The 22,033-nt window shown below is 42.9% G+C and overlaps 1 protein-coding gene across 4 annotated transcripts in view; it reads right to left on the bottom strand.

Moving 5' to 3' along the window:
- Nucleotides 1–285: 285 nt before the first annotated feature.
- cux1b (cut-like homeobox 1b) overlaps nt 286–22,033 on the bottom strand; it is a 59,656-nt gene continuing 37,908 nt past the window's right edge. The window contains exons 10-23 of one of the 4 annotated variants that reach the window (XM_041045553.1): nt 19,993–20,097; nt 19,254–19,442; nt 18,904–18,962; nt 18,523–18,565; nt 18,216–18,312; nt 16,119–16,919; nt 15,335–15,418; nt 14,747–14,848; nt 14,079–14,629; nt 13,817–13,958; nt 12,872–13,159; nt 12,513–12,701; nt 10,853–11,117; nt 4,637–10,577 (exon numbers count right to left, since the gene is read on the bottom strand). In XM_041045553.1, the coding sequence (XP_040901487.1) occupies nt 10,070–10,577; nt 10,853–11,117; nt 12,513–12,701; nt 12,872–13,159; nt 13,817–13,958; nt 14,079–14,629; nt 14,747–14,848; nt 15,335–15,418; nt 16,119–16,919; nt 18,216–18,312; nt 18,523–18,565; nt 18,904–18,962; nt 19,254–19,442; nt 19,993–20,097 (3,423 nt within the window). In that variant the 3' untranslated portion in view covers nt 4,637–10,069. Of the gene's footprint in view, nt 1,401–1,531; nt 1,597–1,708; nt 1,790–1,881; nt 1,939–2,563; nt 2,648–2,819; nt 2,937–3,055; nt 3,169–4,140; nt 4,345–4,636; nt 10,578–10,852; nt 11,118–12,512; nt 12,702–12,871; nt 13,163–13,816; nt 13,959–14,078; nt 14,630–14,746; nt 14,849–15,334; nt 15,419–16,118; nt 16,920–18,215; nt 18,313–18,522; nt 18,566–18,903; nt 18,963–19,253; nt 19,443–19,992; nt 20,098–22,033 lie in introns of those variants that run through there. The other 3 variants (XM_041045552.1, XM_041045555.1, XM_041045554.1) reach the window with 3 other exon arrangements.

Below are 22,033 nucleotides of genomic sequence, written 5' to 3' on the forward strand. Positions count from 1 at the left end.
GGGATTGAATAAAAATATACATCAGAGCCCGTGTTCAACATGTTATCCAGTGCAACAATGAGGCTCATTGGTTTGTTTTTTAAAAAAATTTGGTTTTTTTGGACAACGAAGGAGCTTTATGGAAGTGATTTTCAATGACCAGGATGTGGCTTTTATCTGACAAGATATTATCAGTCCAATGAATCCAATCAAACCTATTCTTATTAAAAGATTCTGTGTAAGGATCATGCGCAAACCCAACATATACATATCCATATACTTTTAAATGAAAACGATATGAGAATAAATACTGCATAGTCTTTATTTTGAATGTATCTGCAATATCAGTCAGAAGTAAGCAGATAAACATGCACAGTAACTTATCTTGGAGAAGAATATTAGGATCATAGACTCAGTAACCACTGATATATTACTGCTGCAACCCTCATCTATCAGGTGAGGAGCAAATGGTCTTCTAATAGAAAATGACAGTAACAAGGTGATTACTCTGCCAAGAAACAAGTCATTAAAAACTGTACTTATCAATTAATCAATCATAATAGTCACTCTCAAGGAGAGAAAGTCTCAAAAGGAATGAGAAAGAACCTTATAACTTCTATATGAATTATTCCACCACCATAATCTCTTAAAATAACCACCTCTTCCTCAATTACCTTCACAAAAGAACCCACTACTTTCACACTAACTTCCCCAACCAAACATAAATCGTAATGTTAAATATATTACCTTAAATCTTAAATCAACAATCAACCTTGCATTTACGTTTTCCTGTTTTTATTGATTTTAATGTTACTTACTGTCAATCAAAATGGTCGTATGTGTGTGTATGTTGGTATATGGACTGAAGATGTAAACAATTTTTTTTTTTTATATCTGTATAATGACAAAGGTCTTGAACTCTTGAACAACTACTGCTTCGTTCATTAAATTCTAATTATTCTAAATTTCAATATAACTCAATAAAAAACACTGCAAGACCCAAGTATTGTGGTCCCTTTTGTACAGGAAGAACTAAATCTTAATTTCATTAAATTTGTGCGACAACAGGATGCATCACATGAACTACTAATGACTGGATTTCACCATTATGTTAATCTGTATTGGATAGGAAGGAATCGCCAGTTATCGTTTTGCTAGACCTATATATTGATTGCAACGTACCAAAGGACAAGAAACGAAAAGGAGGAATCTATTTTGGAATCAATCAACCCTTTGAGTTTTCAGCCCTAAACTGCCCCCTACTGGAGATGTTAGCTGCTGCATGAACAAAAGCGAAGCTCTGTTCATCATGCTGCTGAATGTTGAACCAGCCCCATCTCACAGGGACGAGGTGACGTTACTGTTGGACAGCTTAGAGGTTTTGGTCGTTCTCATGGAAACGGTGGAGGTGGTCAGCATACCTTGAAATGGAGAAAATAAGGAACATCATGTACTTGTAAAAGTTAAAATGGCATCTCTGGTTCATACATGATGCAGAAATATACAGGCAGACACATCAAGCTTCACTTTCAGCTGTGGGCTGCACACTCACTTTTTAGCACAGAAAGCAGAGCAGTCTCTGCCAATGCTCTCACTCCAAGCTGTCTTGTACAACACCTAAAAAAAAAATCACAGGTAACACCGCAGTTAAGAGTTAAGTTTCTCTAAAGCTGAACACACAGAACTATTAAGGGTGTATCAGAAGCTCCTCTGTTATAATGAGACCTACCAGGAAGACCAAACAATGCAGGAAGAGGGTGTAGAAGAAAGCAACGGTCCTGGCCACCTTGTTGGAGAGAATCACACGTCCCTAACAGACAGAAAATTTGAAGGATTAAATGAGTTGCACCAAACACATGAGCAGAGCGTGTGTGTGTGTGTGTGTGTACGTTTCAGGCTTACCAGGCTCAGAGTTGCCTTATCCCAGGGGCTGAGGCTCAGGTATCGGCGCTGACGCTCCTGTAAATGCAGAATAGTTAGCCTCAGCAAAAATACACCTTCTTTAGGAAAGTGACCACAAGTGATTTTGTAAAAAAAAAAAACAAAAACAAACTTTCAAATACTTTTACATTTTATTTAATGCCAGTCTGTAGCAATCAGTGGATTTACCTCAGTGAACTATTTTGAGTAATGAATATGTGTTGTTCACCTCTAATTTGGCTCTTAAATTTCCCAGAATTACTTTCAACCAAGCCCAGAAAATGAGACAGGCCTTGCTACTTATATGTTATATCGTCATGTAACAGCAATAAAAATGGCAACAGTGAAACTACTTACTCAAAACAGCATGTGGTTATGCCGCTCTCAGGTCAGAGGAAGCTAAACTGGTTTCTCATTCTCAACAATCATGAACTATTTCTGGGTGACTGTTTAATGTCAGTGCAAAATGGAGAATCTAAATAAGAAGTTGGCCTTTAATTCTGTAAGACTGACACCAAATCAAGCTCTGTTGTTGCTGTGCTGGAAATATCTCAGCCTTTCATCCATGTTTGGTCCGTTGTCAGTTATCAGAGTAAGAACCTATCAAAATAAATAAAATCTAACAGGAAATGGCAGATTGTTTCCAAGTGTGTGTGTCTTGTACCCTCTTGCTGAAGGAAGCGAACGGATCCAGTCTCTCCTCGTACTGGGAGGAGTAGCGCATTACAGTGTCGTCACTACCTCCAGCCTACATAGCACAGAGATAACAGACCCATATAAATATTCCTCCAAAATATTTTATAGATCAGATTCAGATCAACATGATATCAAAAACAAAAAAAGTCAACCATGAAGAGCGCATTCATGCAGTCATACACACACACACACACACACACACACACACACACAAAATGACGCACTCTGCTGGGGTAGCTCTGAAGGAATTTGATTTTCTCATAGAGTTTGATGTTGTCTGCTCTAAGGCTGTCCAGTTCATTCTGCAGGGCCTGCATGGTCTGCTGCATGGTGCGATTCTCCTGCAGGGGACAGAGGAAACAAATGGATGAGAAATTAGCTCTCCCATAAAAAGACAGGAATATACAGTGTGTGTGCGTGTCCGTGTGCATGTGCGTGAGAAAGAGAGGTCGTGACTCACAGCTTCCAGCTCCTGGTTGCGGGAGCGGAACCTCTCCCTTTGGCTGGAGATAATGGCGAGCAGAGAGTCCATCTGGCCCTGAGGAAGCTCAGGATGGGGGCTCACGCCTGAACCTGGAGATAACACAGAAAAAACAACACTTTAAAAGCCATAATTTCGCTTTCCTCTACTTATATGCATACATGGTCACAGATGTTCTATGATCAATAATATCTTTAAAATGGGTCAGTTTAACTATCTCTTATATTTGCAGACAGGTAGTGTGAGTTTAGCACCAGTAAAAACCTCCAAAATGGACTCCGTCTTGACTGGCACATGTAAGGAAATTAAACACTTAAACCCCTTTAATCAGGCTAGTTTGCAGTATTTAAACAGACAACTGCCCCGCAGAGTCTTCACTCAGCAGGTTTACCTCATTTCAATTAGAGAAGTTGTGCTGTCGGCAAGTCAGACTTCAGTATTTTCACTTCTATGCCGCAAGGACTGACATGGCATTCATGAGCTGTCCAACGTCCAGAGTGAATATATTGTTGGTCATTTGGTATTACAGATTGCTGTGTTTGTGGGTTTCTCTGAGCTCTTCTCATTGGTTTGAAGTGGACAGGGCTCCGTTGGAAAAAGGTGATGTTAAACACTCTTGTGGACCAATCAAGAGTTTATCAGTATTTGAATCAATGTGTGTTTACATGCAATTAAGAAACCAGGTTACAGTCAGCTTTCTCCTTTAAGCCGTTTTCTTTAATGTCATGTAAACAAGAGGCCTGGTTTAGGTAATCAGTGTAGGGGATTAGAGAAAACCAATTTCCCAAGGTAGTTGTCTCGCTCATTTCTTGGCCATGTATACATGTAACTGGGTTTGTAGTTGGCATTTTACAAATATACATGTGCATGACAAAGGACTGTAGACAGGGAAGGCATCAGCGGAGACCATCAGGAACCGACGGATCCTCGTATTTAAAATGATTCCATCCAAAGTTCAACAAAAACTGACACTAAAGTAGCCTTATGGTTTCCACTCCTCAACATTTGACTATATGTTCAGCTCTCCTCCCCACGGCTCAACATTTTTAAATCCAGATACGTACCAGTAAACATGGCAGTGGCCTCTTTGATGGGCTCTGGGATGTTCTCCATGTTGCTGACCTCCGACCCGTCTGCATCAGGGCGTGGCACGGAGGACATGGCCTGGATGGTGCTGAGGTCATGCTCCAGCTTCAGGATCAGCTCTTTCTGCTCTGCACTGGTACGCACTGCACCCGAAAACTCGACCTGTAGGTCTGCATAACGGCCTGTTGAGGGCAAAGTGGAAAGATGATAGTAATTTGTCAATTATTTTTCATACAGACATCTTGTTTGTCATTAGATTTCATTTACATTTCCCAAAATAACTCACCTTTAGCAGCTGTAAATGGCAGAAGCAATCCAATATCCACAACATCACTGAAAACCCCTGAAGGCTCCCCCCTTTTCTGCCCCACAATTCTACTTCCTGAGTCTTTCCTACTGATCTCTTTCTCTGAGAATACTTGTTTTATACATCCATCCAGGTATTTAACAAAGTATATTTCCAACAAGATTTTCAGCAAAGAAAAAAAAAAAACTACCACAGCACACTTTTAATATTTGTATAAAAGAGATTTACTTCAATTATCACACCTAGGGTGCATGTGAATAATAATGATGATGAATCAAATGTCAATCATAACAAATACATTGTGAACGTTTCATACAGTGATATTGCTTTTCAATGTTGTAGAAGGGACTGTTTTACAGTGCTGAGAACAAACAACATGATACGTTTAGTAAATAGAAAGATAAAGAAACAATGATACATGAGGAAAAACAAAGGGAGGGAGACCCCGAAGGACAAAAAAGCATCTCAGGAGTGACAGAAGTGCTAGGGAAACAACTTTCAAAAAACATCTTAACCATCCCTTTACAGTCATGCAGCCTTTTGTACTACAACACACACGTACGCGCACACACACTCACAAAATAAGCAGTGGGAGAAGTTATGAGAATTATTACTTCCACATTGTTGATGACAGGTTGGAAAAAAATCACCTAAAAACACTCTGAACTCGCTAAAGCCTCAACAAGCATCTTAAAGCTTTCCAAAAGGGGGGTGGGGGGGGGCTGAAGATCTCCCCAGGTCATTTGGTTGTCAGACTACACTGTGGTTTAAGCTATGGGTGAACTGAAGCGACGACACTAGGTAGCAACATACAGAAAACTGTCAGCAACCTTTCAACAGAGGTGGATAACTATTTCACTATTTGGCTTTTTGCTTCCTCTTCTAAGTCTTGTGACTAATCACTGAAATGTTTACTGTTCCAGAGTCTGATCTCTGGGTGCTAAAATTGTACAGTTAATTATGAAATAACTGAAGAGATAAAGAGGAAATGGTTTAAGACTTAAAATTAGCTTGAGCCAATGTGAGAGGTGAGCGAAAAACCAAAAGCACGCAAGTAAAGTGGAGGGGGGAGTTTAAAGGATGAGTGTATTGTGCTGTATTGTGTGTGTATGTATTACTGAGTGTGCTATGCATACAGCACCACTGATTCGGAAAGTGTTTCCTTACAAAACCCACTTCATAAGATATATTCTAAAAGTATTACAAAAAACATCTGAGGTTTTTTTCTTTTCTTTCATTTTTTTTTTCCTGAACATGGTGACCAGTGCTGCTGTTCGGGCTTCCATTACAACTAATATGTCAAATGAATAACCACTACTTCAACAGATCATACAGTAAAGCTTTACGACTTCAGAAAACATGATATGATATACAGCATCTGTTACACCTTTACAATGTTATTCGACAGTGTATAGAATCATCTGATTTAAATTTGTAGAAAAATATCTGTGGATCATGGAAAAGTCCTGAATCGTCCCTTCTCTCCTCCTGCCTTCAAACAAAAGCATACTGTGACAATAGTGAATCAATAGCTACTTGATCGACTGTATTTACACATCTCTTTTCCAAATAACCATTAGAATTGGCACGCGTCATTATCAATACCTGTAGTGCCGTTATTAATGTCACAGCAAACCTGACACAAACAGAAAAATACAAAATGCCCTATGAATAAATTCAGTGTTATTACAGTGTACGCTGTTTCTGCATGCTTCCTCCTTCATTCAATGCTCTGGCCTTTCGCTGCTAGTTAGGTTATGTACAACGTAAGAAATGCATTGTGGGAAAACAACTGTCTGAAATATGACCCGGACCGAAACACGTCTGCAGGTCAGTCATAAGAATGCACAAGTCCGTTTTCTCTTTTTTACTGTTTCACTGCACTCCAGCAATTATATACAACCCTCTCCAGAGAGCTGAGAAAAGTCGACTTTTAAGTACCACGACGAAGTGTGTGAGAAATAAATCTGGATCAAGACGTCGGACAGATTATGAACAAATCAGGTGAAATCGTCTACATCTAATGACATCACTAGTTTGGTGCCCTGCTTGGCAGTTAAAGGCACAAATCTGATGATCTCACACGGTTTAGGTGAGTTGATGGATCTGGCTATAAAATGGCTAATGGATTAAGTGCTTATACTTTACAGTAGCTATTCATCACCATAAAACAAACTGTGGTTGTCCAGTCCAAGCAGTCCAACAGAAGGCAATAAGCCTTCAGTATTCTGCAGAAGACAGATGTTTCACATCAGTCGTCCACAGAAAGAGCCAATGTTTGAGGAACCTTACAATTATTAGATGCATTAGGAAATCCAATTTTAACTAATGCACCTTAATGCAGTGCAATGAGGTTATCAATATCTTTTGACAGGCGACCAATATATCTGGACGTAGATTCAGGGAAAGGGGAGGCTTGAGGATGGACTGAGGAGATTTTGGATAGAAACCAAAACAGGTGTTTACTCATAATATCTACAACTGTACAGGACAATGTCTTTCTGTCACACAGTCATCTTTAGTTTGAAATGAGGGGCTGCTGTATATGAATGCAGTTTATCATGTAGAAAACAGGGGTACAGCTATCTTATGTTTTCATTTTTTTAGTGTTAGAATGTGGATAAGAGTCTGTGCTTGGTTCACAACCACTTTTAAAAAAGGCATACATCTCCCAGGATTCTGGGACCATATTCAGCTGTAGTGTTTACAGACCCTGTCCTAGGTTAAGTCTTCAAAAAAGATCCTAATAAGTGCTTTGTTACGGACTGCAATATAAATTCTGCATAATCATAGGCTGGCTATCTGTTCAATCTGGCATAGCACACCTGCTAGCTGGTACACTTCTCTAATCTCAATTTGGCAGATATGACCTCTTTCAAGTTAACATGTGTTCTCAAGTTTAGGTAATTTCATTTGACCTATTTGACAAAGTGTATACATTTGGACCTGTTAATTATGTTAACGTGGTTAACGAGTGGGCGAACTCTGTCTAAAGAAAGCTGCATGCCCTGCCGAGTGTTAGTGTTGGGCTTGCCCAAGAAACAGCCAAAAAAAAAAGAACCCATTATCGGAGAATAGAAAACAGGAAAAGAGATATGCTATCATATATTCACTGATCTTGATATGTCCTTTGATTCTCTAGCTAGCAATTTAAGAGCATAACTGTTGTGGTAAAAGCTTTATGCTTACGGGAGCATGAACTGTAGCAAACACATTTTTTCAAAGCTATTGAAATGACACTAAACTTTAGGATTCATGAATATACAAACAAATGAGAACTAGTACATCTTTGTAAATATTAACCAATACTGCCGGCAGTCTATACGTCTAATAAAAATGTTACTTGCCCTCAGGAACAGTATAATCCCTTAAAAAATAGACAACTCAAATGATAAGACATTAAATGAAAAATACAGCACCTATAAATAAGCAGAATAAAAACCAAACTATAAATGCAAAATAGCAATAAAACCAAGCTACAGTAAATCATAGTATTACACTACTTTGTGAGAAGATTAATGTAATGGTAACGCATCAAACAGCTTAAAGAAGGGTGTCAGTTGTGCACTAGTAGTGTGTGCAAGTAGATACGAAATATGACCCCACTCATTGGAAACACTGAACACTCCTCAATCGCACACACACTTGTGCACACGCATGTATTGACAGGCATGCGTGTACATGCACCCACACAAACTCGCACGCAAACACACACACACACACACACACACACACACACACAAAGGGGAGGCAGTGGGCTGACAGGCACTGAGGGCTTGTGTGGGACAGGGAGGAGGTGATATGCCTTATAATTTGTAGTGTATACAGTAGAATTCAATGCAAAAGACTTACATCCCTGGATACAGGATAGACTGGAGGAGAGTGGTAACTACTCACACCAGGATTGGGGTGAATTCACTTCAACGGCAATCAACAGAAAGTACAGATTAATCAAGTACTGTACATTGCAATTCATTCGCTAGAACCCATTTTTTTTCAGTCAAGAATTTCATTATTAATAATCTACTTCTTAAATTTAACTCTGAGTGAATTGACCTCGACCCTGACTTACATGCAGGCAAATACAAATGCACACGAGACATACAAACACACACGCACGCGCACACACACTCTTCCTGATTTGGCCTATAAAAAGATGTGTGTTTGTGAACAGAGAAAATTTGTCGGTGGTGCAGACACACACACACACACACACACACACACACACACACACACACACACACACACACAACACACACAAACACACACACACACACGCACACCCAGCAGGTCCAGTGCTGGGCAAACGCTGTGACGTGCACAACCTAAAACAACAAGAGACACGTATAGTATCACCATGTCAGACAGCTACAGTACTACGTGAAATTCATTGTATCGTATTTCAACAATGCAACATTATTCCATTCTAATTTGTTTTTTTTTATTTTAAAAACAGTAACTTGTTATTCTCTTATTTTCTGTTCTTATTTTATACTAATTAAAAATGCTTCCTAAAATTCCCTATTTTGTACTCTTTAGAGTCATTAGACTGTGCAATCTCTTATTGGCAACCAAATTGCAATATCAAAAAAGAGATCATCCTTCATCCTTAAAAGAAGGGTTTAAGGAGGCAAAAAGAGGGTTCCTTCCTTCCTTCCTCTTCAGATGAGTGCGTGTGTTTGTGAGGAATTAGAGATCCTTCTGGCCATCACATGGCTGTCAGCAGGATAGCATATGGGACACAACAGGTCAAAGTTCATCTTTCTTAGATCAGTAACCATGGCAGCTCAGCCGGCAGGCCTTCCACTACCCTCTTAAGAGTGGAGGAGTGAGATAAAAAAGAAAACATGCTGCCATTGAGAAGAGAATACACACACACACGCGCACACACCATTTTTTGGGTGTGTATACACACACACAGGTGCACACTGACACAACCCCTAACATACAAACACACACACACACACGCAGTGAGTGAAAAAGGCAAAGGGCTTGTAACAGTCACTCTACAGTGTGAAAAATGAGGCGTCTCACTGAGTGAGGGGAGGTTTGTGGACACTTGGGAGGTGAGAAGAAGAGCGGAAAAAATCTCCTTTAAGAAAGTGAGAGTTCTTGTAAGAGAGTTCCTGTCTCTATCTATCATCTATCAGTGTCTATCACTGTGACAGCTGCTGTGTCAGGCCTTGCCTGTGTTACTGAGTCCAGGTTTCAACCCCAGCTGTGGGTCAGACCCCAGCTCAGGACTAACCAGTCTGGTGCACCAGTGGCTGGTGATAGGGGGAGGTACAGCAGGGCCGGAGGCCAGCAGGACGGCTAAGTGCTTTTCTCAGTACAAAAACAAAACTCAGTTTAAAAAAAACAGGAGAGACACTTAAGTTCTCTTATTTTGTTCTTCTAGGTATTCAGTAAATCTTCTTTTAAGGGTTTTGCCAACCACTCTTTGTTTCTTTCCTCTTTTCGGAAAGCTTCTATGTAATAAAAATGGCTGCTGAGCTTGACTTTGGCTGTGTCCACTCTCCAACTGGAACAGAGCAGGAGGGGTCCAAGGTTAGAGGTCGTGAGGTTATGAAACGAGAGGGATGAAGGATGGTCAGGTGGAGCTAGAACTCCCACTCTGAGGGATCCTCTTTGCTGGCAGCCTTCTCCAGCCTGTGGATGATGTTATTGAGATTGGCTGCTTTCTTCTTGCGCAGATTGTTGTCCCTGGGGTTTCTGGCAGGGCCAGAGGCTGGGATGTTAGTACTAGAGGCATGGCTACTAGAGGATGCCTCTGTGAGGCTGAAGAGCCCCAGTCCACCATGTCCACAGCTGGAGCCTGGCCCGGCTAAGCCTGAGGTGGTGCAGTCTATCTGAGCAGGGGAGTTATTAGAGCCCCTTGCCTCAGACTCAGCCTCCATGTCGTGGTCTTTGCATGCTCCTCTGTGATCCTCCAGACCAATGCCCAGTCCCTGGCGTGTTTCCACTGTGCCCTCAGATTCCGTCCCATCACAGCTGTCCCCCTCTCCTGATTTGGACCCACGGAGGGAAGGAGATCCCCCCTCACTGCCAGGCCCTACCCCTCCAGCCGCCTGGATCTCCTCTATGAAAAGCTCTCGCCGTATACGTGACCTAGTAGAGACACATAGATTTAGTCATGCTACTCCAACTATAAAATATCAAATTATTGTACATATGTACTGATGTCCTTTAAAAAAAGAAATAACAATCACAATTACAAGCAACAGAAGTAAGGTGATGTACAATTGTTTATACAGAAATAGAATCCCTGTTGTTAAATCAGATTTATATAAATGATATGAACTCCCTTTGAAGAACAACTTGTAATGAAAAGACTTGATGTTAATGGTTCAAGGTTGAAGTGCATCTTTCTTCCACATGCTGACCTGTAATTATGGAACCAGTTGATGACAGTACTGGTCTTCAGGTTGAGCTGGGAGGCCAGCTCCTCAATGGTTTTGGGGGAGGGATAGGGTTTCTGCTGGTAAGCCTTTTTCAGGGCCTCTTTCTCTTCGGGGCCCAGAACCACCCTGGGCTTCTTCAGCTGCTGCTGTCCCGGACTCTGGGAGCCCTGCACATAATCTGTCCCCACCAAGCCCCCATCCACAGAATGGCTATCACTCAAGGAGCTCAGCCGCCTCTTCATGTAGGCTGAACAGTGACACAAAAAGAAGAGGGAGAAGTTAGTACCTCAGAAAATACATTTATGTAATGAACAAATATGATATATAGAAAATCTGCAACAATTTTGGTAATCACTTAATAGTTTGCGCATGTTATGTTTTGTTCAGCCTTTTTTGTTCGGTTTTGTTCATCAGGAATCTATCAAAGTGGACAGTTTCATGTTTGACAAAGGCATCTGACCCGGAAATGTTTAGTGTTACCCATTGTGCAATGGTAACACTGTTTTGAAAAATAATCCTTGTAACATCGTCAACAGTCACTAGGTGGTGCTGTCGTCTTACTCAGGAATTCTAACAATGAAAGCATCTCTTCCATTTTATAGCAAACAAGCAGCACCATTCACTCCGGGCACCAGCAGCTGAAAATGAACAGCTCATGGCAGCTTCGCATGAGGTTGACATTTTCTCAACCCCAATACATGCTGCGAGATATATTAGTGTTGCAGGGAAAAACCCCTCAGAGCAAGGTTAGAGCTGCTCTGAAAGTTGTGTGTTGCCTTGCAGGCTTGTACCACAAGGGTGAGAGGTCAAATATGGTTACTCTAGACTAGGTCCATGTCTTTCCTCTGGGCTCTGCTGCTGGCCTGGTCTATTCCCCATTGCTATTTGGATGCATTACTTTGGGGTCAATAATCTAAAACGAAGCTGAATGGACAGTAACCCCTCACGTCCCACCCCCAAACACACTGGTGTAAGGTCAGTTTTGTTTTTTGCCCTTGTGTGTAGTTTGTGATATCGGGAGGGTAAACTGATCCTGGATGCTTGTGCCTACTGGCAGGTTCAAATATACATCTCAACAGAGAGAAAGCTTCAAGTGGGCAGTAAGGGGTCACTCTGAGGCAACGAGGAGGGTGAGGCCTCTTGGCTGAGCTGATTCTTAAACGCTTTGTGCAAACAGAGGGGAATACAGAATGATGGAGCAATAGAGCCGGCTGTGGGCTAACAAATGATAAAAATACGAGCTTATAGACACTGATGATTATTATGTTGATGACGATGATGAAGAGGAATGCTGATGACTGTGAGTAAGCAGGCCCCCGGCAGTCCCCTAGCTGTCACATCTAATACAGTATGTGATGTCTGCAGTCCTGATTGGTACTGACATCACACCAAGATGACTGTGATCTGCACAACATGCTCTGCTGTCCTGCACAAAGGATATTGTGTGTGCAGATGTGCATGTGTAATTCAAAGACTGCTGCTTGTGTTTTACCGTGAATGTATTTATAATATATGCATTCACAATGTATGTTTAAGCAGATGACATGAAGGTTTTTCTGTCAGTCTTTTGTTTATTATTTCTGACGGCATGCTGCGTTGTATGGCGTGTGCATTTATTTCTCCTCGCTGAGCTACTACACACCTTTCTTCTCCAAGCGTTTCATGTCCATGAGTTTCTCCACACTGTGTGGGTCCTGGAGCCAGAGCTGCATGCGGACAAAGGGCTCCCTGCCTTTCAGGCTGAGCTTGTGCCAGGGTTTGGGCCTGGCCAGCAGGTCTGAGACAGAACCCTGAGTCAGACCCAGGATAGTCTCCCCAAACAGACGCTGGCCTGGTAAGGAGAAAGAGAGGGGAAATGAAATGGTCATTTCTGAGAACTGATTCAATGGTTGAATAATTCATCAATGGGAAGGGAAGGGGAAATGGCAAAAACCAACTAAACCCACAGACAGCAACAAAACACGGCAGGCAAGAGTATATTTAACCCCATGTGTTTCTTACCAAGGTTATTATCTGTCAGCACTTCCTTAACCTTCTTGGTGATAGCGTAAGTATCGAGCTCAGGAGACATTGCGACCATCTCCTGGATGCTGAGACCCGAGTGACCAGGTAGAGGCAGTGGGGTACTGGGCTGAGACTCCCCACCTGAGGGATCGTCAGACGGAGGCTTGAGACTGGAGGACTGTGAGCTGAGTGGATCCCCGGTGAGACCATTGACAGACTCTTCAGTTGAACTCAGGGGCGACTCTGGAGCGGGGCTGCAGCTTGCTGATGTCTTGGGAGTACCCTCTGCTTGAGCAGAACAGACAGGGCGAGAAAGATCACACAGGTTAGGAGACGTGATACTGTGTAAGAGAAGAGAGTTTTGTCTCGTCTTCCTGCTGGGTTTGAGAGGGACTTCAGTCATACTACATCAACTAATTTAATTCCTGTTAAACAAACAGCAAAGGTGCTTAAGTTTTCAGTTTGAAGCTTTTTTGGCTCCCTCCTCCTATTCCTTCATCTCCCTGTCTCTGTCTGTGTAGTACTGCTGTGCAGCTCAGCAGGCTGGAAGAGAGCAGTCATGAGGAGCTGTCAGTGTACATTAGCTGCTGTTTACACCCCCAGAGAGAAAGAGAAACATGCACACGCACGCACACACACACACAGAGCTGCCATCTGGCGCTGCAACACTAACTTGTCTATGACATGACAAACCAGCAGCTTGCTGGCTGACACTGCCACAGCACTGGGGATGGGGGGATGGTGGGAGGAGAAGGGAGGGGGGAATGGTGGGTGACGGGGAGGGGAGGAGGATGGGGGGGTGGGTGGGGTGAGTGACAGACTGACAGTAACAACTAGCCACTAGCTCTAATCAGGCTTTCAGAGTAATGCTCTAGCCCAAGGAGCCTGGTTGTGTGAATCCATATACTTTGTTACTGGTGTGCCTGCATGTGATTTGTTTACCTTGGTTCTGAGCTTGCTGGATGTGTGTGTTTTGCCCCTGGTCTCCATTGAGCCACGGCTGCATGCGGAGGTATGGCTCTCTGCTCCTCTGGTTCAACTTGTTCCATGGTTTGTGTCGAGACAGACTGTCACTCAATATTCCCTAAAACACACACACCAGGAGAATGGCTCAGACATGCAACCACTGTACAGGAATAACAGTCATAAAAACAGAGAAAGGGCAGATAAAGTACACACACAAGCTTTTGTCCCCCACCCTTACCTCTTTGGAATCCTCCTGGTTGTGGTTCTCCTCTCCTGTTTGGCCAGATATGGTCCTTCGAGGGTCTGTATGCATGTTGCTCCACCACTGCTCTCTCCAGTAACCCACTCCCCCAGAACCTCCAGAGCGCGCTGAGCCCTCAGAGCTCCGACCCAGCCTGAGAGCTCCATCAATAGACATGTCAATCCCTGAAGAAGCCCTGCCCTCTTTCTTCACGCTGGAGCTGAAGTCCAGCACTGGAGATGGGGATGAGGGCGAGGACAAGAGGGAGCTGGGAGGCTTCTTGAGGGAGAGTGCCAGGGGGTTGTAAGGTGGTAGGGGGGCGGTGAGCGGAGAGTTCAGGAGGTCCCTCTGAGATAGTGATACTGAGGAAGAGGAAGACGAGGCTTTGAGGATGGGCTCCAGTGCTGCCTGCTGGGCCTCCATCTCTCTGCGAGCTTGCTCTAGGATGGAGCGGATGGCCTCATCTGATCCACTGCCCCCTCCCCCTCCTACTCCACCTCCACCCCCTCCTTTCAGTCCTGCATATGAGGGCTGAACATGGGACAAGTCTGTTGAGGAAGGAGACAAGCACCGCCATGAGAGACTCAGACAAACGCACACAGCCACAATGGATCATCCTCAATACTTCGACTCCTCTGGAGATGAGAAAAAAAACTACGACTCACCAGCTTTCTGCACCTGCAGCTCCCTTTTCGCCTGCTCCAGAATGGACTTGATAGCCTCATCTGAACCCGCCTCTGGGGTGCGGACACGGGCAGTAATGTTTCCTGGAAGGAGAGGAAGAGGGAATGGGAGGAGATGAAAAATCTCGTCAGATTAAAAAGCAGAGATAACCATCTACAGAGCAGAACGGAGTCTATAAGGACATCAAATAATTACACCATTGCACAGCACAAAGAACAACATTCCCACCACTGAGCTACTAGGCAACTACACTGGAGGGATTGCCATAGTTTCTCTGGTCCCTGTGGAGCTCACACATGCACACGTGCTACAGGGTTTGTACAGTAAATGCTCCCCACAGAATAACAACTACCAATAAAATCCCTAAATACACATGCTGGCTTTTCCTTTGACGCAAGTCACTGGAACTGTGCGGTTACCTTCAAGGCACATTTATATCTGTATGCCTGCCCGCAAATTAATAAACGCCAACACACACGCACGCACACACCATAGATACACTTCACCCCGACACAAACATGCCACACAGACAGAACGTGCTAGAATCTCTGTGTGTGAAGGGGACAGACCTGTGTGTGAAGCTGTATCGGAGAGGGCTCTCCGCTTCGGAACATCCTGAAACACTCGGCTAAGCTGGGGCTGGCCTGAGCCCTCTGTTAAAAACAATATACCACACACTATGTTACAGCACTTGTGTGTTTTTTCCCTTTAACAGCTAGACTATATGGTGCCCTATAATGCTCTGCAAATATATGGAATGTGTGGATACTTCCATCCAATGCACATTACAGTGCCATAAATGCATTGATCTTTACCATCTGTGGCCTTGGTAGGAATAAAACCTACCTCTAACAGGAATATTAAATGTTATTAAACAGAGGCACACTAACTGAAGCTTTATTTTTAACACGGACTGTGTCTTGGACCAGGTGGTAGACTGCTATATTCTTTTGTACCACTGAGACCAACTTCAATCAGAAATGTCCTGATGCGTTAACAAAAGCAGGCCCAGGCTAATCGAATCTACCCGTAGTTAACAGTACCCCTGCCTTCCTCCTAGTTCCCACCGATCAATACTATTGATGCGTGAAAGGTTTCTGTATTGACCGCAATAGCTAGGAGAGGCTCCTGGGATCAGTGTGTGACTAGGAACTCACTCAAAACACACAGGTGTGGCACAGGATGGGAGTTAGGAAAGAGAAAGAAAAATAAAAAGCTAGTCCATATTGACAAGCTAATCAATGGCTCTGTGCAGGGCTGTACACACACACACACACACACACACACACACACACACACGCAAGACGCACACCCGCGCACACACACATACACATTAAAGGTACACAGACTCACCTCTCTGCCGTCCCTGGATGCTGCGCAGTGCAAGGATGTTCTGCTCATCAGCGAGGAACTGTCTCATCTTGTGGAAGGGCTCCTTCCCCCGGATGGTTAGCTTGTTCCACGGCTTTGGTCTGGCCAGAATCTCACTGACCGAACCCTGGGACAGTCCCAGCACATAGTGGCCAAACACACGCTGACCAATGTTATGCTTGATCAGCTGCTCTTTCACCTGTCGGGCAATCTCTGCTGTGTCCATGTCCTCCCCGTCCAAAACACTCCCTGTGGTGGCGTCAGAATGGCTGGGTGAAGGGGAAGGGGCGCTGCCAGCGGTGCTGCTCCCATTAACAGGAGCCATGTCTGGGCTGGCTGGAGGTGGCTGGGGGCTGCTGGCTGCCAGAGGGATGGCAGCAGACCCAGAGCCAGGGGTGGAGGTAGGGATGGAGCTGAGGGTTGGAGTGAAGGGGGTGAACAGTAGAGCCCCACTGGGGATTCCAGACGACTCCTGCAAGGCTTTGGAGTAGAAGGTCTGGAGCAGCTGCCGCTGGATCAGGGAGTTCAAAGCCATCTTACCACCCACCAGAGGGAACACAGGGGAGTAGAAGTCCTGTCCAATGCCCGTAGGAGTGAAAGGGTGTGTTTCGCCGCTGCTGGTGGTGGTGGCAGTGTTGAGGGGGTCCGTATGAGTGCGAGACAGGGGGAGCTGAGAGGAGGAAGGAAGAGAGGGAGGGGGAGGAGGGGGCGAGGAAGAGGGATCGCTGGGCATGGTCTCCTCCTTCGTTGTAGACTCTTCTGTCCCTTTTCGCCCGGCTGACCCTACAAGAAAGGTCAAACACACCATGCATTATGGGGGAGTCAACAAAAAAGGGGTTCCAAAAAGAGAGAGAAAAAAATAACAAAAGTTGAAAGTTATCTTAATCAAGTCTTTTCCAAATTAGTGAACTTTGTTTTCCTTTTTTGCCAACCCCCCCAGACAAAGTGCCCATGCATTTGTGATTTCAACCTTTCTTGTAAGCCACAGCCTGGAAGAAAAAAGGACAAACAAAACAATTGACACTGTGCCACTTAGGCAGATTAGCTTGGCCCAGGGCTCAGTCTCTCTCTCTTGCAGGCAAAGTAGAAGTAACTAGACAGAGTAAAATTATGTCCTTAGATAGCCAATACACCAAGTGAGTCCTCTTCCATGCTGTTGGAGTGTATTCCTAAACACTGAATTATTCCATTGTCGACGTGGTATCAGTCTTTAATTAATTAAAAAAAAAAAACAACACACATCCGGGAAAATAAAACTGGAGAAATAACACCCTTGGAAAACATTTTTTTTGTCTGAACAGAAAACAGATGAATGCACCAAAAACGACTGTACAGCTCTGCTGACTCTGAGTAAATGCCTTATTTCACTTCTTTCCTGAACAGTTAGACTGATTAATTTTTTACAATCACCAAAACAAATATAGACATAAATGATATTTTCTCAGTCTTGTAACTACTAGAATCCTTCTTGATGATACGTGGTGGGAGAAATATTATTCTAATGCATAACCATAACCACTGAGACTTAACATGATTAAGTAAGACAGTAGGCTCCCCTTACTGTGAATGTTAATCAATTCAAAGCTATTCAGCTATTCAAGCCTTAAGCCATGACATTTCAAAACCATAAACACTGTTGCAGAGGGCAAGAGTCCTGATGTAGTATGGTGTCCTCATATTTGTGTACTGCAACTTTGTTACTGTTCAGGTTGACCTTCTGCTGAGGTATTCAAAGACTCCTGAGATGCGCCAGTAAGCAACAACATGTCTGTACCATGATAAAGTTTCGTAGCCGTTTGCATATTGAGGACAAAATGTTGCAAATCATTTTGTGCCAAAACCATGAATACATGTAGATAAAAAGTATTCTCAGAGAAAGAAAGAATCTATATGCATACATGTAATATGTATGCACTACCATGATGCAGTCCCTTCATAGCCACCCCTGCACAGCCTTACCTGTAGCTGAGCCCTCCTCTATCATCCATCTCCTCTTTCATTTTTGTTGGTCTGAGTGTAGTTTTTGACAGTGTTGATGAACCCAACCCTTAGCAATAGCTTACATTTGGGCAGACTTACCGCTGAGCTCTGTGTTGGCGATGCGCAGAGCAGCGCTCTCAGACTGAAGACTACGGTTCCTCTCCAGCAACAGCACCTCCAGAGGTTTGGATGAATCCTGATCAAGAGGACAAGTGGAACAGAAATTAAAATTATACTTTTCAAAATAACTTTGCTATGTCCTGCACTTTAAATATTCATTTTTGTGAATCTAATTGCACTCTTTTGGTTTATCAGTAGCTCGTTTTTATCAGAACTTCTGCAATATGCGCAAGGGCCACTGTTAAATGATATTCAGGTTTGTTCAAATTGTTACTGTCACTTTTACCTGCACAGAGTCGGACGTTCCAAACTCCATAGACTTGAGGATACTGAGGAGAAAGAAAAAAATCTATATGAAGCCCCTACAAAGACACATGCACACACACATCTACTGTGTAGCTGGTAGATTTTCTATTTCTGTCTCTTAAAGGACAAAGAAAGGATGGTGGGGCAGCGAGCGAGAGAGACACAATATACTGTACAGCTACGGACATACAAGCTTCACCCTCATAAGGGAACTCAATTGAGTTACACATTGTAAATGAAGACACGCATCTTGTTTAATATTGTTAAAGACATCAAACGCATGTAGTTAATAGATCTGTGCTGGGCACAGACACTAACACAGACACACACACACACACACAAATGACTGTGTGTGCCTCACCTCAGCTCCTTCTTCACCTCCTCATAGTCAGCTTGCTTCTGCAGTTTCTCCTCCAGTTCCTGTGGATTACAAAGAGAAGAAATGAGATGAAAATGAATAAAATAACACAAGCAATCCTTGGATATTTATATGTCATTGACTTATTTGAGTGACTTAACTCTCTAGCCATTTACTCGCTCTGTTAGAGCGAGTAAAAGGCAAAATATTGTAACAAGTGTGATTAGAGAGCATAACAATGCAGGAAAAAAACATGACCACAAACAGTCCTAATAAAAATTAATATCAAAATGGTTGAAAATTACTTAAATCTTTGAAAAATAAAAAACTGCAGTCGTGTGTTCTGTTGGTACCTTGAGGATGGCAGTCTTGCTGCTGAGCTGCTGCTCCAGCTGTGTGATCTGGGAGCTGGTGGTCTCTCGGAGTTTGGTCAGGCTGGCCTGCAGTCTCTGGACGTCCTCCACCAGCTGGGCGGTCTCCCTTTCTTTGGCCCTGAGCTCCGCCTCCAGATTTGAGTGGGATGCCACCTCCGCCGCCTGTTCCTGAAGGCCAAATATGACAGCAGTTTAATCTAATGAGCAAATTAAGACCTTACAGCTATAAAAGTACTCATGAAACCAAAAAACAGATGCATTGAAAAGTCTAAGCCAGACAGAAGTTGATCTATGCACTGGTGATTGTTTCAAAAAGCTTCCTCCTTTAATCAATAATCAGAAGTAATCCATTCACCACCCAACGCTGCGGGATCACTGAAGTTGATACTTTGGCATGACAGTCAGTCTCTAAGTTACTTAAGTCTAAGCTCTGCAGTCTCTTGTACAGGTCCAATAAATTAGTTAATCAATATACCAATACCCCTGTTGCCACTTTGGCAACCATTTTTGTAAAAATAATAATCCAATAGCCAACAAATCAACGCATTATTGGTGACTCCGATACCTGTCCTCTAAGACCAGTGACTACAGTGATCCACAAATTGAAGCATTAATCAGCCATACACCTCAGGCATTAAAAAGGCCAAGCTGATCTTTAGCCTATCAATACCTCTTTGTCGGCCATCCAGTGAATCAGTGAAGCAGTGAAATGTGTTACCGTGTCAGGGTCGGCCTTGGCTGGGCTGCTGAGCTGCTGGGATTGGTTACTCAAGGACAGCTGCTCTCTGAGTGACTCCGCCTCTCTCTGAGCTGCTTCTGCTCGCTGGAAAGAAAAGGAGAAATGTTAAAGGAAAATCAACATGTGGAGATTCTTACAGTCAAACATCATCAATCTAATGACAACTCAGTGCTACTGTGTCGTTTTTTTTTTGGTGGACACACATTTTTTTAACCTGTCTAAATTTTCCTCTAGCCCCAGAGGAAAATTGAGAACCTATTTAATGCATGTAGATGGAGAGAGAATAGAGTAGTAAAACTAAGAAAGCAAAGAAAGTTCTTCCTGTTAAAAGTGCCATTGTGCCCCTGACTCAGCGTAAATTCTGTCTTTTGGCAACGGTGTAGGTCTTTGGTAGATGATGTTTAGAGATAGGTTTTTGAGGGTGACACAAAAATAATTATCTCAGCATTTTTCATCAAAGCATAAAGCTGAATTCTCTACACTGAACAAGCATTGGGTGAGTGGCATTACAAAAATAGAGTCAAATTAAGGGAGTAAAGTTTTGCTTTACGCCATCTTCTTCTACCAGCCAGCTGTGTGTCTGTATGAAAAGGAAGTTCATCCCCTTCCAGCATAAACAAATACATACTACAGAGTGAAGGAGGGCTGAGAGAATGCAAAGTAAAAGCGTAGGATGACGGCCAAGGGTGGATTTTTCCTTAATTGCAAATATTAAATTAGTCCTGAGAATTGAGATGATACCCGCTGCCTCGTATTTCTGGCGAAACTGCCATGCTCCATTTGGAAATCATCTGCAGCAATGGCCAACTTGCCATCATTAGAAGTTACAGGGAGCCGATTCCACAGTGTTCCTAATTGCAACCATATTGAGAGCTGTTATTGACTGGGTGGGAGTTGGACTGCTAGTCGCAAAAAGAAAAATCCTGTTTTCCATTTTCTCCTTATAAAAGCATATAAAAAGTCTGTTACTGAGCTGGAGGCCATGCTGTCATCCTCCGTAAATCTCAAATCAGAAGTGTGAATAGTGTGTGTGTGTGTTTGTGTGTGGCATTATAGTTGGAGCGCTAACCTTTAGGCTAATATTAACATTACATGCCTATGCTACCCCTTTAGCCACAAATCATACTCTTAGGCTAATAATGAAAGTTAACAACAATGACATTAACAGATACCACAGGAATATTTACAACACAAGGGCAGAGGGCGCGCTAGGGGGCTTATTTCAGCTGGATGGGTTTAGTAGGTGTGTAATAAACATGTAAAACAAACAGTAGCTCTCACAGTGATAAGCAAGTCATTATTTGTTAATGTAAGCCACATTTCATAGATTCTGAACAGATAAGAGGATTTGTATTTTATAGGATGAGGGTTGAGATGTTCTATGCTTTTCTTGTTGTCAAAAAGTCCCATAAAAAGAGACCAAAACAAACAGTGCATTAGCCCGTCAGTACTTAACAACTTTCCCAGCCTATCTCAGCCCAAAGCCAGTTTGTACCAACGGAAGATGTAAATCCTTGAAGAGGGTCAAGAATATATAGTTTCATTTTTAAAAAAAAGCTAAATAAGTTTGTCATTTTTAACAAATGTTACTCAGAGGGACAAACAGTGCATTTGCTGGGGAGTATTTTCAGCAGCAAAATAATTAAAACTGATGCTCTGGTGAATATTTACAGCAGCAGGACTCAAACAGCTGGGCATGTTCAACGTAATGAAGGAACATGTCACCCAGTGCAACAGTGTGGCTCATGATGTGTATTTAATAGATTATGGGTAACAGTGGTGATATGTATGGCAAAGAGGAATAACGTAGGAAAAATTCATTGTTGGTTTTGGTCTTCTCCCAACATTTTTTCACAGGAAGAAAAGCAAGTAATTATCACAACACAACATCCTTTACATCAAATTTGCATTCATCAGTACACACATACACATTTTTCCTATGCAATAATTTTAATCATCTCAGTCAAATTCAGTTGCTTTATTTGTATTTAAACAATAAAACTTGTGAAGCTTGGTGTGA

This window comes from Toxotes jaculatrix, chromosome 9 (genome assembly GCF_017976425.1).
Source record: "Toxotes jaculatrix isolate fToxJac2 chromosome 9, fToxJac2.pri, whole genome shotgun sequence".
Classification (NCBI taxonomy): Eukaryota; Metazoa; Chordata; class Actinopteri; family Toxotidae; genus Toxotes; species Toxotes jaculatrix.